The sequence below is a fragment of the Mobula hypostoma genome, chromosome 6, assembly GCF_963921235.1.
Source record: "Mobula hypostoma chromosome 6, sMobHyp1.1, whole genome shotgun sequence".
NCBI classification, from domain to species: domain Eukaryota; kingdom Metazoa; phylum Chordata; class Chondrichthyes; order Myliobatiformes; family Myliobatidae; genus Mobula; species Mobula hypostoma.
The window spans coordinates 13,127,093-13,144,579 of NC_086102.1; the positions used below are offsets into that span (position 1 = coordinate 13,127,093).

The following is a 17,487-nucleotide window of genomic DNA, read 5'->3' on the forward strand; positions in this document are numbered from 1 at the left end:
CAAGTCACCCCTCATCCTCCTCCGTTTGAAAAACAAAAACCCTACCTATCCTCATAAGACATGTTCTCTAGTCCTGACAGCATTGTGGTAAATCTCTTCTGCATCCCCACTGAAGCTTTCACATCCTATATTGAGGTGACCAGAAATGAGTGCAATATTCTAAGTGTGGTCTAAGCATAGCTTTATACAACTGCAACATTACCTCGAATGGATAGCCAGTGACTTTCTCCCAGAGCGCAAGTGGCTAATACGAGGGGGGCATAACTTTAAGGAGGAAAGTATAGAGGGAATGTCAGATAATTTTTTACAGAGGGAACAGTGGGTGCGTGGAATGCAATACCATAGATGGTGGTAGAGGCAGATGCATTATGGACGTTTAACAGACTCTTAAATAGGCACGTGGATGTTAGAAAAATGGAGGGCTGTGTTGGTGGGAAGGGTTAGATCGATCTTCAAGTAGGTTCAGTTAAATGGCCAGCACAACACCATGGGCTGAAGGGACTGTACTGTGCTGTAATGTTCTATGGTCTATGTTGATGTACAGATGCAAGGCATGATCTGTCAGAATGGCAGATAAGCAAAAGCATTACTTTGCCATATTTGGCCATTGAAACCAATTCTAATTGAAAAATCTATTTTAAACTTTGCTTCAAAGGCATACAAGATGAGTGATGCATTGCTGCTGAAAATGAGTCCATCGGGCTCTTTGAACTGAAGGGGACATCTTCACCCAGCTTCACTTGCCCCATCACTGAACTGTTCCCATAACCTGTGCACTCACTTTCAAGGACTCTTCACATACTCTCGATATTAATTGCTTCTTTATTTATTATTATTATTTTTCTCTCTTGTATTTGCACAGCTTGTTGTCTTTTGCACATTGGCCGTTTGTCTACAGTACACCATTGGGTGTAGTCTTTCATTGATTCTACCATGGTTCCTGGATTTACTGAATACGCCCACAAGAAAATACATCTCAGGGTTGTATATGGTGACATATATATACTTTGACAATAAATTTACTTTGAACTTTGAAGAGATTGGGAGGCAGCTACAGCTTGTTTACGTAATACCATTAGACATAAGAGCAGAATTAGGGCATCCAGCCCATTGAGTCTGCTCCGCCATTCAATCAGGGCTGATTTACTTTCTCCCTCAATCCCATTCTCCTGCCTCCTTCCTGTAATTTTTGATGCTCTTGCTAATCAAGAACCTATCACCTCCACTTTAAATATACCTAATGATTGGCCTGCACAGCCATCTGTGGTGATGAGTTCCACAGATTCATCACCCTCTGCCTAAAGAGATTCCTCCTCACTTCTGTTCTAAAGGGATGTCCTTGTATTCTCAAGTTGTGCCCTCTGGTGCTAGGTCTTCGAACTATTGGAAACATCTTCTCAATGTCCACTCTATCTAGGCCTTTCAATATTCAATGGTTGCATAGTTGCATTGGGAAATAATCAATGGCGAATTAGTGACCAAAGATCAGAGATAGGGGAGGGGATGGTTGTTGGTATAGGTGGTGATTTAGCTGGTCAAAGTGATGAAAAAGATGTGTGCTTGGAAACTCTCCTTTAAGCTGCTGCAGAGAAATAATCAAGAAACTGATTTGTAAATCACAACTAAACATTACAATGCATATGTGTACACAGAGGCAATATCACTTGAGAATAATGGAGAGGTTTGCCTGATGTATCAAGCTGTTTCTTCTATTTCCTTCATTAGAACCAAGTATTGTCTATTACCTGCACAACGTTCAATGCCACTGTGCGAGTAAATATTCCTGTTGTTAATGCATCCTTTTTCTTTGCTCCAAGCAATTTAAAAAATAAAACATACAATGCAGTAGCACAAATTATACATGACTTGACTGGAATATAATCAGATATCCAGTTGCTCGTAAACAATGGACTTGTTGCTTGAGAGGAATGGTCCACAGCCCAATACATCACGGGTGCATTTCTTCTACCATTGGTAGGCTCTGCGGAAGGTAATATATCTAACTATAAAACAAAATGATATTAGATACACCCACTCTTGCACACTTCCTCATACCTACCCCTGAACAATGACCCCATCAACAATCAGTAGGTTACTGTCTCCCACGCCATCACACATCTCATCACTTCAAGAGATTTCTCCTCCACAGCTTCTACTTACTGACTGCCCGTTATGCTGCTGGTGCTTCGGGCAGCAATGAAGGTCCTCCATTTCCGTATGCCTTTGGCCGCACATGGGTGCAGAACCATTCTTCATTGTTGTTTCCATAACAGTTTTGTTTGACCAGTCAGAGTTGTTCACTACGAGCTGAACCCCGGAACCTGGAGGACTGGTGGACCATTCTTAGTCTGGCCTCTGCCCTATGACCTGTTTGGCATGGGTGATGCTATGAAGAGCCAAAGCATAAAGCCTTGACTCCAGCCAGCAAAGTTCTCTGGGTCATTGAGACACATAGGCCTCCAAACCACGACAAGGTTGTGGTTTTGAGGACACAGCTTCTAGCCTATTCTTTAAAGCAGTTCTGCTGCAGAGTCTCAATCTAAAACATTACCTCCGTTTCCCTCTATAGATGCTGCCTGAACCATTAAGTTCACCAGCGAACATTTTAACATTCCATATTCCAGAATTGGTCATCTCTTGTATCTCCTAAACTATGTCGTGTTGGTCTTCATTGGGGAGGGCTATGTGGGAGGGAAGCAATAGATTGATATTGGAGTTGGGTAAAAGATCAGCACAAAATTGTAGGCCAAAGGGCCTGTACTCTTCCATTTTGTATGTCCCCTGACCTAGCCATAGTCATACAGTCATAGAGTACCACAGCACAGAATCAGGCCCTTTGGTATATCAATTCTGAGACAAGCAATATTCTGCTCTATTGATATAGGTCAACAAAATTGTGAGAGTTATAGATAGGATAAATACAAACAGGCTTTTCTCACAAGGTTTGATTTCAGCATTTAAGGGAAGTTTGGTTCAAACCATAGCCCTTCCACCCATGTACCTATTCAAGTTTCTCTTAAATTTTGAAATCAAACCTGTATCAACCACTTTCACTAATAGCTTTTACCACTCCCTGAGTGAAAAATTTTCTCTTTGGTTTCCTTTAAAAAATTCACCTTTTACCCTTAACCCATGACCTCCAGATGTAGTCTCATCCAGCCTCAGTGGGAAAAGCCTGCTTGTATTTATCTAACTATACCCCTTATAATTTTGTATACCTCTAACAAATCTCCTATCATTCTCCTATGCCCAAGGGAATAAACTCCCAACTTTTTCAACCGTTACTCAGGCCCATGGTCCATGATCTATGACCTTCAGTCTCACTATCCAACTAATAAATCAACATTGAATGTTTTGCACCAGAAGGAGAAGGAAAGGATTGTTAGTGACTTGGGTTGAAACACGCACACACTTCTTGGCCTGCTGAGTTCCTCCAGCAGATTATTTGTGACTCCAGATTCCTGTGTCTGCAGTCTCTAGTGTCTCTGGCACTAAATGTTACTGGTGAGCTTAACATAAGATCCCTGGGGAAGGGAGGATGCCAGTGTTTTTCTGGAGCTAGTGCATTCAACAGTATTGCAGAGGAGAAATTTATTCTGTTTATGCAGAAGTGAATTATATAAGAGACCTCCTCATATATGAGATCACTTACAGACCTCTCCCTGCAGGGTAGAGATACCCAAAGTTTCAAAGTACATTGATTATCAAAGTATATAACCCTGCGATTCACCCTTCTGTTGGCAGCCATGCAACAAAGAAATAGCATGGAACCCAGTTAAGAAAACATCAAATACACGAAGAGAAGAACGAATTGTGCAAACAGCAAAAAGAGACATCCAGAATATTAAACATCAAAGCGCAGATTCCCCGAAGCAGTCTTGGAGTGACAGTGACTGAGTCAGTTCAGTTCAGTGTTGTCTCAACGACAGCAGGTTCCGCCACAGAACCAGTTCTGTGCCGATGCGCCGTAATCAAATTGTGCAAATGACAAAAAAGAGTCATCAGAAACACATGGAACATGAACCGTAGACTCCCCCAAAGCTGAGTCCACAACCACGGAGCACATTCAGTGTTGTGGACATTAAACATCAAGCTGAAGAGTTCAACAGCCATGAGCTGCTGGAAGTTGATTAGACGTGCATCTTCATCTGGCTGCAGTGAGGGGAGACCGGTCAAATGCAGACAGATGGTGCGGAACACCCGCTCATTTTCCGCTCTCGTCCTTATCGCTTTCAGCCTTGCTTGACGCTTTCATCAGCGGGAATTAGATTAGATTAGATTATGAGGACACTCAGTCCTCGTTTATTGTCATTTAGAAATGCATGCATGCATTAAGAAATGATACAATGTCCTTCCAGAGTGATATCACAAAAAGAAACAAGACAAACCAAAGACTAACACTGACAAGACCACATAATTATAACATATAGTTACAACGGTGCAAAGCAATACCGTAATTTGATAAAGAGCAGACCATGGGAACGGTTAAAAAAAAGTCTCAAAGTCCCGATCGACTCCCGATAGTCCCCGATAGCAGGCGGCAGAAGGAAGAAACTCTCCCTGCCATAAACCTCCAGGCACCGACAACCGTCAATGCATTGGAAGCACCCGACCACAGCTGACTCTGAGTCTGTCCGAAAACTTCGAGCCTCTGACCAGCCCTTCGACACCGGCCACCGAGCAACAAGCAAAGCCGAGGATTCGGGGCCTTCCCCTCCGGAGATTCTGGATCACACAGTAGCAGCGGCAGCGAAAAAGGCATTTCAGAAGTTTCTCCAGATGTTCCTCCGTGCTCTCGCGTCCGTCTCCATCAAATCAGGATTGTGCACAGCACCCTACTTGACAGATTACAGATATCATTCACCGGAGTGGCCGCTGTGTGCTGCGTCGCGCCACCATCTTCTCCTCCTCCTCCTTTGGTGCCTACCATGGGTTTACGTTCTGCCTTTAGGAACCAATAGCCACACACTGTGTTCTCAACCTCGCCAAATTCTCCCGGAGAGAGTGAAAGCACCAGATCGCTCAGCTGGCCCAAAAATTACAGGCTGCAGTGGATCACAGTTCAGGAAAAGAAGCATATTTAAAAGAAGATGGAATAGTTTTGTGTGAGCTGTCTGCAGGTGATCATCAGTGGTCACTTTGTTTGCTGGCACCATTTTGTACGCTCAGAAGAAATAACTTGTATCGGAGGTGGCAGGTAGTCATAGAAACAGAACAGATATCGTAAATACATTACACCTACAGCTCGGTGATACTGGCTCTTATTTTACTTCCACGTGGAGTGTTTTCTTTTCCCTGATTCTTTGCCAAGGTGAAGTATTTTCAATTACTGAAAACATTCTGTGGGCAAGTACAGCAATATGTGGGCTGCAGAGTGGTGCAGCAGGTAGTGCTGATATCTCACAGCTCCAGCGACCCACGTGGGCGGCGCAATGCTATAGTGGTTAGCATAGAAGTACCAGAGACCCGGGTTCAATTCCTGCTACTGTCTGCAAGAAGCTCGTTCATTTTCTCCATGACCGCGTGCCCAGGTTTCCTCCCACAGTCCAAAGATGTACAAGTTGGTAGGTTAATTGGTCAATGTAAATTATCTGGTGGTTGGGCTAGGGTTAAATCGGGGTTTGCAGGGAGGCATGGCTCGAATAGCTGGAAGGGGTATTCTACACTGTAATAATAAATAAAAAAAAATAAACTAACAAAAATAAATCAATAAATTTTCACCCTGACCTTTAATAGTGATTACATGGGTTTGGTATATTGACTTATTATTGTCACACGAACCAAGGTACAGTGAAAGTCTGTTTTGATACCATTTCATAACATCAGTACACAGAGTTAGTACAAGGGAAAACTAATAACTGAATGCGGAATATAGTGTTACAATTACAGAGAAAGTAGGACATAACGAGTTAGATTGAGGGGACAAGATTACATCTTACTTTACAACGTCATAAACAGAAGAGATTCCGCAGATTGTGAAAATCCAGGGTAATACATAAAAATGCTAAAGAAACTCAGCAGGTCAGGCAGAATCTAAGGAAAGGAATAAAGAATTGACGTTTCGGGCCAAGACCCTTCATCAGGACCTGAAATATCATCCCAAACAGTTAACTCTTTATTCCCCTCCATAGATACTGGCTGGCCTGCTGAGTTCCTCCAGCATTTTGTACGATGTCCAAGCGTCTCATTACAGCAGGGTTGAAGCTGTGCTTGAGTGGTTCTGCAGCATACAGGCTTCTGTATCATCTGGCCAGTGGGCGGTGGGGCGGGGGGGGGGGGGAAGAAGGAAGAATGTCAGGAGTGAGAGGGGTATTTGATTAGGATGGTTGCTTTACAGAGGTTGTGAATTGTGCAGACAGAGTCTGTTGGAGGGCAGAGGCTAGTTTCTGTGATGTGCTGAGTTGTGTCCACAACTTTCTGCAGTTTCTTGTGTTTTTGGGCACAGCAGCTGCAGTACCAAGCTGTGATAAATCTAGAACAGGAACCTTTCCATGGTGTGTCGATAAAAATTGGTGAGGGCAGATGGCTACAATGGGGGTTCACTGGTCCCCACACATCTCGAAGCTTTGCTGGTTTGGGATGACTCATTCTTATAAAGTTGCTCCATGTAAAGGGTGGTAGGGGCCTCAGAGGGGATTTGACGGGCAGGTGGGGAGCTGGTGGGAGTGGTGGGATCAGTCTGAGAGACACAGTGGGGCAAATAGCCTCAGTCTGAAAATGCACTCAGTGGGCATTTTATTCGGTAGACCTGCACACTGCTCATTAATGCAAATATCTCATTAGCCAATCATGTGGCAGCAGCTGAATACATAAAAACATGCAGACTTGGTCGGGAGGTTCAGTTGTTGTTCAGAACAAATGTCAGCATGGGAAGGAAATGTGATCTAAGTGACTTTTACCATGGAATGATTGTTGGTGCCAGATGGGGTGGTTTGTGTATCTCAGAAACTGCTGATTTCCTGGAATTTTCATGCACAACGGTTTCTAGAATTTACAGAGAATAATGCAAAAACAAAACAAAAAAAAATTCCAGTGGATGGCAGTTCCATGGGCAAAAACACCTTGTTAATGAGAGAGGTCAGAGGAGAATGGCCAGGCTGGTTCAAGCTGACATGAAAGTGACAATAACTCAGATAAGCACGTGTTACAGCAGTGGTGTGCAGAACAGCATCTCTGAATGCACAAAAGGTCAAACCTTAAAGTGGATGGGCTACATCAGCAGAAGACCACAAACATGCACTTAGTGCATGTAGGTACCTATTAAAGTGGCTACTGAGTGTAAGAAACAACCTAAGGCTTTCTATAATAATTGCAGATTAACTGATAAACACAATAATAACGTCAGGACATTTGATACAGAGATTATTGAAAAGATTTTAACTAATTTGGTTCTTCCCAAGCTATCCTAATTATTCCCAGTTATACCAGACACCCTAGAATCTGTCACCTCTCACAGACATATGTGAGCTGTACGATTATCTGCATTTTGAAAACCTTGTCTTGAAGCAAATTTCATGGTTATCATTAAAAGTAAATTGTCAAGTTAGCACTTTGTGTAGAACTACAAAATATACTCTGAACAGGTCCCTGGTTGTGCCTTCTCATCTATTATCAACACTACTAGGAAGGCTCCGTCCCCACCTCTAGCTGTCTTACCTTCTCTCTTTCGAGCACATTGCTTCCATTGCCAGACCTTCTCCAGAAGATTGCTGGAACTGGATCTCCCTCGGCCTCGCAGGTGATCTCCACTTGCCCGTTCTCTGTCGCTGTCTTGTTCTCCAAGGATGTTATACGCGGCTGAACTGCAAGTGGTTAAGGAGGAGGAATAATTATGATCGTTTTCTTTCACAACGCTGTTCTGTGGTATTGCATTGAGCAAATTCTAACCCATTGCAAAACATCTCCCAATCCTGCAATCCCCATCAACCAAGGAGGTCAAGGGCAGCAAGTGGAAAAGACACCACCATCTGTGGATTTCTTTCTATTTCACCCATCGCTGCAAAGCATTGTATTAGCTGTGATTCTACAGTGCCGCCCCTAATTTAGAACAAGTGGCATCGCAGGTAGATGAGGTCGTAAAGAGAACTTTTGGTACATTGGCCTTCATAAATCAAAATATTGAGTATTGGAGTTGGGATGTTATGTTGAAGTTGTATTAGATGTTGCTAAGTCCTAATTTGGGGTATTGTGTGAAGTTCTGCTCACCTACCTAAAGGTGTTCCCCAGACATTGAACACCTAATGATCAAATGATGACTGTTCTATTTACCAACAGTATTCTCCTCCATGATCCTGACCATAGTTTATATACCTTCAGCGGCTGATTATAATCAAGTGTTTGAGATACGGCATGATGCCGTCACCAAACAAAGAACAGTTCACCCCTTCGCATTTCAAATCATTAGTTTCAATCAGGATTACTTTAAGAATCCCCTGCCCAGTTACTACCAGCGTATAACCTGTAGCACCAGAGGTCCCAACACACTAGACCACTGCTATAGTAAGATAAGGAATGTCTACCATTCCATGCTCAGAAAAATCTCGGGAAATTTGATCACTTGGCTGCCCTTCTCCTACCTGCATATAGACAGAGGCTAAACAGCACGGCTCCAGAGATGAGGACAACAAAGAGGTGGTCGTGGGAGGCAGAGGAGCAGCTGCTTTGAGTCAGTGGACTGGGCCATGTTCAAGAACTCATCAGAGGACCTGAATGAATACACCATGGTTGTCACAGACTTCATAAAAGCAGTCATTGACGAACGAGTCTCCACAAAATCATTCAGAGTCTTCCTTAACCAGAAGCCCTGGATGAACCATAAGATCCATGATCTGCGGAAGCCAGATCAGAGACGTTCAAGTCTTGCAATCAAGCAAGTTAGAAGAGGTCCAGTTTCGACCTCTGGAAATCTATCTCACAGGCAAAATAGCAATTTCAGACTAACCCTGAATCACTGAAGGATACTTTAAACCTGTGGCAGGGCTTGAGTGTTATCACCTCTTACAAAGTGAAATTAAGCAACATAGGTGACAACAGGGGTTCACCTCCAGATGAACTCAATGCCTTCTATTCTCCCTTTGACTGTCAAAACATGGAGGAACCATCACAAGCTCCCACACACAACCCCCAATGACCTTGTGATTTCTGTCACTGAGACTGACGTGAAAGCATCCTTCAGGAGGGTAAGTCCACAGAAAGCATTCGGCCCTGTCAGGGTACTTGGCCGAGTACTAAGGACCTGTGCTGATCAACCGGCTGCAGTAATCGCTGAGATTTCTAACCTCTTGCTTCGGGGGTCTGAGATACCCATCTGTTTTAAGCAGGTTTCAATTATACCGGTGCCTAAGAAGAACGTGATAGCCTGCCTCAATGATTATCACCCAGTAGCACTTACATCAACTGTGATGAAGCGCTCTGAGTATCAACTCCTGCCTGATCTTGGATCTGCTTCATTTTGCCTACTGGCACAACAAAAGCCCGCTGCAGATGCTATCTCACTGGCTCTTCACTCAACCCTGGAACACCTGGACAGCAAAGATGCAAACATGAGGATGCTTTTATCGACTACAGCTTGGCATTCAGTACTATCATCCCCTCAAAAATTAATCAATGAACTTCCACACCTTGGCCTCAATACCTCCTTGTGCAATTGGATTTCTTCACTTGCACACCCCAGTCAGTTCGAATTAGCAACCGCATCTCCTCCACGATCTCCCTCAGCACAGGTGCACCAGAAGGCTGTGGGCTTAGACCTCTGCTCTACCCACTTTACACTAATGACTGTGTGGGTAAGCATAGCTCCAATGCCAGAATTAAGTTTGCTACCGACACCACTACTGTTGGCCAAATCAAAGGTGGTGATGAATCAGCATATAGGAGGGAGATTTAAAATCTGGCTGAGTGGTGCCACAATAACAACCTCTCATTCAAGGTTAGCAAGATCAAAGAGCTGATTATTGACTTCGGGAGGAGGAAACTGGAGGTCTGAGAGCCACTCCTCATCGGGGGAATGAGAGGTGAAGAGCATCAGCAACGTTAAGTTCCTCAGTGTTATCATTTCAGAGGACCCTGATCTGCACCCAGCACAGAGTGCAATGCGAGAAAGCACAGCAGCCTCTCTACTTCCTCAGAAGTTTGTGATGAGTCAGCATGATATTTAGAACCTGGACAAACTTCTATAGATGTGTGGTGGAGCTCATTCCATTGAGCACATCTTTCTGCAAGGATTTCAGATTCAGATTCAGATTCAGATTTGTTTATCACGTGTACATAAAAAAATGTCTTTTTGCGTTAACAACTGATGCAACCCAAGAATGTGCAGTGGGCAGCCCGCAAGTGTCGCCAATACAGCAGGTCCACAATGTTCAGCAGAACAACACGAGCAGCAACAACACAACAACAGCAACAAAACAGAACAACAACAATGAGACACAACACTTTCCTCCCACTCACACACAGACAGGCCACCTCCAGACCGCCAACCTCCATCTCCTGGCCTGGACTCACAGACTTCCCTTCACCAAGTGCAAAAAAAGAACCCAACTACTGGAGAAACACAGCGGTTCAGGCAGCACCTGTAGTGGGAGATGAACAGTTTCAAACTGAAACATCAACTGTCCATTTCCATCCATGGATACTGCCTCATCCGCTGAGTTCCTCCGGCCGATGTTCTAGATCAGTGGTCCCCAACCTCCGGGCCGCGCACCGATACACTGCCACGAAGTGTGCAGGGGTGCAGTGGTAGCCGGAATGCACCCAGCACATCTTTAAGAAAAAAGCCGAAATAAACAAGCATATAACTAGTTGCAGCCCGGCACGTAAGTGTCAGCCCAGATCAGAGGCGATCGTTGATTGCGTTGCCTCTGATCTGGGCCGACATTTACGTGCCGGGCGGCACCTATTTAATTAGCTTGTTTATTTCGGCTTTTTTCTTAAAGATGTGCTGGGTGCGTTCTGGCCACCGCTGCACTGCTGCATTCTTCGCGGCAGTGTATCGGTCCGCAGCCCGGGGTTGGGGACCACTGCTCTAGATTCCATCATCTGCAGTCCCTTGTGTATTCTAAGTAGTTCACGTGTTCTGCCCATTCTGTACTTCAAAGTCCATTGTTAGAGAGTTTTCAAGATGAATTAAATAATACAAGGATTGAAAATGCGCTAGTAACTCAGTTATGATGTGGGGAGATTTGAGCAGAGAAGTAAAAGGAAACCTGTTTCCAATTTGGCAGCTGCTCACAGAGCCTCAGAAGATTTCATTTGCACAAGGCATGTGACAATTCTACCTAACATCATAATCTTGTGTTCGTGCTGACTTTGCCAGCCGACTGTGGATTAATTCTGCTTCATTCCCAGCTGGATGCTTAAAATGACTCGGCACAGAGAGTTTAATGAGATGAAGGAGAAAAGGCAGTCACATTTCAATTTCTCTCTCTGTCTCATGATCTCTCTCTCCAGCCTCTTCTTCTCCTTGGGTGTTTTCTGTACGTGCTAAGGGTGAAAGGTGTGCACACACATCTTTTGCTAGTAGCGCACAAAGTATTTGAACTGCGCACAAAAGGTTTTCACCCTCTGCCTCGTTGGCATATTAAGTATATTTCACAATCATGCACAATCACATTTCCTTTCCTGGTTTCTGATGTGGACGCATGGAGTTTGTGATCACCTGCCTGCAGATTTTAGAATCGGCTTATTTATACTGTTTTTATTGAAGAAATTATTCAGTGCGCGCATGTTGTTGTCCCTGGGCAAAAAAATTGCACAGCACAAGATTTTTGCGCACATTGGTCACTGCAAATTTGAGGGAAAGTTGGTGAAAGGTGAAAGGTTTAAGGGGAACATGGGAGAAAAGTTCTTCACTTAGAGAGCTGTGAGAGTGGAACGAGCTGCCAGTGCCAGAGGTGCATGTGAGTTCAATTTCAACATTTAAGAGATGTTTGGATGGTAAGGGTATAGTCCCAGTGCAGGTCAATGGGAGTAAGCAGTTTAAGTGGTTCGGCATGGACTAGATGGGCCGAAGGGTCTGTTTCTGTGCCATACTTTTTTATGACCCTAGGACTCTCTGATTTGCCTTTCCGTCTTTTCCGCCCAGTTTCTCTCCTTGCCCACTCTCTTTTCTTCCATGCCTTTCACTTTCTGTATAAATTCTCATTTCTTGTTCCTCCCTCTCTTCATTTCCTTCCTTTACATATCTTTTCCATTCACTCCTTTTACCCCTCAACTCTATCTCTTGCTCTGTTCTGATCAACACACAAGATGGTGGAGGAACTCTGCAAGTCAGGGTGCATTTATGGAGCTGACGTTGCAGGCCGAGACCCTTCATCAGGACTGGAAAGGAAATGGAGAAGAATTCAGAATAAGAAGGTAGGGGGAGGGGAAGGAGTACAATCTGGCAGGTGACAGGTGAGGCCAGGTGAGGGGGAGGTGGGTGGGAGAGGGAGTATGAAGCTGGGAGGTGATAAGTGGAGGAGGTTAAGAACTGAAGAAAAAGAATCTGATAGGAGAGGAGAGTGGACCAGGGAAGAAGGATGGGCTCCAGAGGACGCCATGCTGGTGTGGCACTTAGCCTTTGCATTTACGGTTCAGGACATTCTAGAGTACAGTATTCAATTCCGGCACTGTCTATAAGGAGTTTGTGTGAAATGCATGGGTTTCCTCCGGGTGCTTTAGTTTCCTCCCACAGTTCAAAGACACAACGATTAGTAAGTTCACTGGTGATTGTAAATTGTTCTGTGTTAGGCTATAGTTAAATAGGTGTGTTGCTGGAAGGCGTGGCTCGTTGGGCTGGAAGGGAGTGTTCAGTGCTGTGTCTGTAACTAATGAGCAGGGTGATGGAAAGTGAAGGGGTAAGAGGGGTGCCAGAAAGGGGAATGGTCAAAGGGAGAAGGGGAAAGGTGAAATTGCCACAAGTTAGAGAAATCGATGTCCATGTCGTCAAGTTGGAGGGTACCCAGATTGATTATGAGGTGTTGCTCCTCCAGCCTGAGTGTGTCCATTCTTTCTTCACCTTCCTCTCCTCTCCAATCCTTCCACTGTCAAACAGTGTCTTCTCCTTCCCCCTCATCTTCCTTCCAAACAAACACACCCGATGAGGGCGGGGAGGCCACTCGGCCCCCTCAGGCTTACTCAACCATCCAATAAGATCATGGATAAGCTGATGGCAATGTAGCATTGTGATTACAATCTACCCGGTACCCTTTTACCCCAGCCTTTATCAACTATCTACCAATACCTGTCACAAACAGGCCGAGCAGATTGAGCAACATCTGTTGGGGAAAAGGAATTGTTGATGTTTAGTTTTGAAACAATGCATCAACCCTGATGCAGTGATTTGACCCAAAATGCTGGTAATTCCTTCTATCCACAGATTGTGCTTGACACACTGAGGTCCTCCAGAAGATTGTTTGCTGCTCCAGATTGCAGCATCTGTACTCCCTCGTGTCTGCACACTCTCAGAGTGAACCAACTGAGGCAGCGCAGGGAAGGAAAAGCAAAACTAGTTAGCTGAATGAGAATGAGAACAAGGGCCAGAGGGAGAGCAAGAGAGAGAGAGAAAGAGAGAGGGCCCACTTCTCTTCTCCATGATCTCAATGTCATGTTGATCTCATGTTGATTCTGTCCAGGTTCTCTAAGCCCGAGGTGTGTGGAAATCGTCACATGGATGAATAGTCTCCAATTAGTCATTACACAGGCCTGCTAATGTCAAAATACCCACTTGGTATCTGGGCCTATTGAACAACATCTTTGGGACAGGAGGAAAAGGGGGATGTTCATTGCTAACACCAGTCACAGTGTAGAGTTGAATTAGCGGACTTGGGCTCCACGATATATACCCAATAGAGCTTCTTAGACTCTGACAACGGAATACCATCAAAATACCCATTCAATGCCCACAGCTGTCCCGTATTCCCGCTGAAGCAAACAGCAACGCGAATGTGGCCGGTCGCTCAGTTAGCAACAGCACTGAAAGGTCAATAACTCCACTGTCTGCAAAATTTCTTCCTGCCGACCACTAAATGCCGATTCCATTGAGATCCCCACAACTTGACTGGTTCCCTGGTAGACATCAGGATGCACTCCTGACCTCACATTTTATCTCGCTATGATCTTGTGCCTTATTGTCTAACAACGCTGCATATTCTCTGTGGCTGCTGCATTGTATTCTGTGTTCTGTGATGGTTTTATTTTGCACTATTTCAACGCACCGTGAAACAACTGAATGAACAATATGCAAGACAAGCTTTTCACTGTATCTCAGTACATGTGTCAATAATAAACCAATAGCAATTCCAAAAATTGCAGAAGGCAGACATATTATGGTCACTACATCAGCAGAAACAAAACAAAAGAGGTGACCAATATGAATATTACATGTTGAGTATTGCCAGCACATCATAGAACAGAGACACAAGAGGTACTGTAGATGCTGGAAATCTAGAGCAATACACACAATGTGCTGGAGGAGATCAGCAGTATTGTCTACAGTTTTGGGCCCCGTATCTCAGTCAGGATCTGTTATCATTGGAGAGAGTCCAGGGGAGGTTCAGGAGGATGATTCTGGGAATTAAGGGGTTAACATATGAGGAGCATTTGTCAGTTTTGGGCCTGTACTCAGTGGAATTTAGAAGAATGCGGTGGGATCTCATTGAAACCTATTGAATGTTGAAAGGATTAGATAAGGTGGATGTGGAGAGGATGTTTCCTATGGTAGAACTGTCCAGAACGAGAGGGCACAGCCTCAGAATTGAGGGGCAACCCTTCAGAATAGAGACCAGTAGGAATTTATTTAGCTAGAGAGTACTGAATCTGTGGAGTGCTCTGCCACAGACAGTTGTGGAGGCCCAGCCTGTGTGTATAGTTATTAAGCAAAAATTAATAATTTCCTCATTGGTCAAGGCATGAAAGGTTATGGCGAGAAGGCAGGTGTATGGGGTTGAGTGGGATCCGGGATCAGCCATGATGGAATGTCGGAGCAGACTCGATGGGCTGAATGGCCTAATTCTGCTTATATGTTTTATGGTCTTATGGTCTAAGAGCTAAAGGGCTGGAGAAGGGGGAATCTGATAGGAAAGGACAGAAGACCATGGAAGAGGGGGAAGGGTGAGAAACACCAGAGGGGGTGATGGGCATATAAGAAGAGAATGTGAGAGAGGGAAATGGGAATGGGGAATGGTTAGGGGGGGGGGCAATTACTGGAAATTCGAGAAATAAATGCTGATGCCATCAGGTTGCAGGCTACCCAGGCGGAATATAAGGTGTTGCTCCTCCAGCCTGAGCGTGGCCTCATTGTGGCTGTACAGGAGGCCACGGACAGACATGTCAGAATGGGAATGGGAAGTAGAATTGAAATGATGGCCACAGGCTCCATAAGTTTGTTATAGCTAGGGGACGGAGGGGTTACTGGGGATATGTTCCCACTTCCCATTAAATGCTCCCAATGGCAAGCGTCTCAAATAGGCTCTGACAACCAAGTTCAGCTCCTAGTCTTCATGTAAGCTACTAAGCCCAGCGGAACTGTTTCTTCTTACAGGAGAAGGGGCAAAGGCGAGTTACTGGCACCTTAGCACCAGTCACATCGGGCAGATGGAGCTCATCAGCTGTGGTTGGCAGCTCATCTCGGAGAAGGAAAACTCTGATCTCAAGCCTCCGCTGCCTTGCATCTATACCCACCCATGGGGAAGGTTTCGAGAGTAAACTCCTAGGAAAAATCTGGAGTTGGAGTCCCGAAGGCAGTCCTGCATTGAGTTCAACGCTGGCTGCCAACTCCCACGATGCCTCTAGTGCCAATCTGTATCAGTCTCTGCTGTCCTTTGGACTCATCAGCAGCATGGAGAGGGGGAGCTTGCTACGTTGGCAACAGCTTGCTCTCAATATTGTACTGCCCTGGTTTGCATATCATGTACACAGCTAGGACGCAACATCGATGGTCAACTCTGACCCACAAAGGGCCTCAGCACAGACAGGCCTTTCAGCCCAAGATGTTATACTAGTCTTTTAACCCACTCAAAGATCAATCTAACTCTTCCCTCCCACATTGATCCCACTTTTTAATTCATCCATGTGCCTATCTAAGGGTCTTTTAAATGTCCTAATATATAAGACCATAGATATAGGGGCAGAATGAGGCCATATGCTCCACTATTTCATCATGGCTGAACCAATTTTCCTCTCGGTTCCAATCTCCTCCCTTCTTCCCGTATCTCTTCATGCTCTGACTAATTAAGAATCTATCAATCTCTTCTTGAAATATACCCAATGATTTGGCCTCCACAGCCACCTGTGGCAACAAATTCCACAGATTCATCATTCTTTGGCTAAAGAAATATCTCCTCATCTCTGTTCTAAAAGAATGCGCCTCTATTTTGAAGCTATGCCCTCTGATATTAGACTTCCCCACAACAGGAAACAATCTGCCTCTATCACTAACTCTACCACCAACCCTGGTAGGGTGTCCCATGCACCTACGAACTTTTGTGTAAAAAAAAACTACTTCTGAAATCCCCCTGTACTTTCACTCAATTACCTTAAAATTATGTCCTTCGTATTAACCTTGCTGCCCTGGGATAAAGGCATTGTCTGTCTGCTTGACCTATGCTTTGTATCATCTTATGCAACTTTATCAAATCACCTGTCATGTTCCTGTTCTCCTAAGAGAAAAGCCCTAACCCACTCAGCCTTTCCTCGTAAGACATGCACTCTAATCCAGACAGCATCCTGGTAAATCTCCTCATCACCCCCTTTAAAGCTTCCACATCCTTCCTATAATGAGTTGACCAGAAGTGAACACAATACTCCATATCATACTTTGAGCTCCAACACCATTTGTTCCTGGTCAGTCTTAAGCCAGGACCATGCGGCATACAGAGCTTACAAAATAAAACTCATAGAGGAATACTAGAGAGATTGTAGATGCTGTGAATCTGGAGGAGCATTCAAGATGCTGGGAGAACTTGGCAGGTCATGGCAGTATCTATGGAAGGAAATGGACAGCTGATGTTTCGGCCTAAGACTCTTCATCAGAAATAGCCTGTAAACAGCATCTACGCAGGAGAGACTCTAGGCTGCATTTTTGTGTTACTTTGGAGAATTTTCCTTCTCCGCGGATTGTCACCTCGTCGCGGTGGAGAAGCTTGTGTGGTCCTGAGATCCCGAGAGCGATGCCGTCTGGAGCTATGCTCCTGGTAGGGTCACCCATGGTGGTAAGCTTGAGGGTGACGTCCCTGACAAAGAACAATCCAACCAAGACCTCAACGGTGGAACAGGTGGACCAAGTTACTTTGAACTCAATGGTTGTGAAGGTGGATGAAGGCTGCAACAAATCCATCAGCTCCAATAGTCATGGTTTCCATGCCATCAGAATCATTTGGTTGATTTGTGAAGTATCGTGTGCTTCTTGGAGTGTAACATCAAGTACACGTCAAACAAACACATGCACAGGTGTCTTTGCTCTGTATGGAACGAAGACCATCATCCTCGACCTCGAGGGATAGCCACGAC

General features: G+C 44.8%; 1 protein-coding gene across 2 annotated transcripts in view; it reads right to left on the reverse strand.

Annotated features, from left to right (window-relative positions):
* LOC134347828 (neural cell adhesion molecule 2-like) overlaps positions 1–17,487 on the reverse strand; it is a 632,407-nt gene that overhangs the window by 284,354 nt on the left and 330,566 nt on the right. For both annotated transcript variants that reach the window (XM_063050290.1, XM_063050291.1), the window contains exon 8: positions 7,657–7,802. In XM_063050290.1, the coding sequence (XP_062906360.1) occupies positions 7,657–7,802 (146 nt within the window). The remainder of the gene's footprint in view (positions 1–7,656; positions 7,803–17,487) is intronic.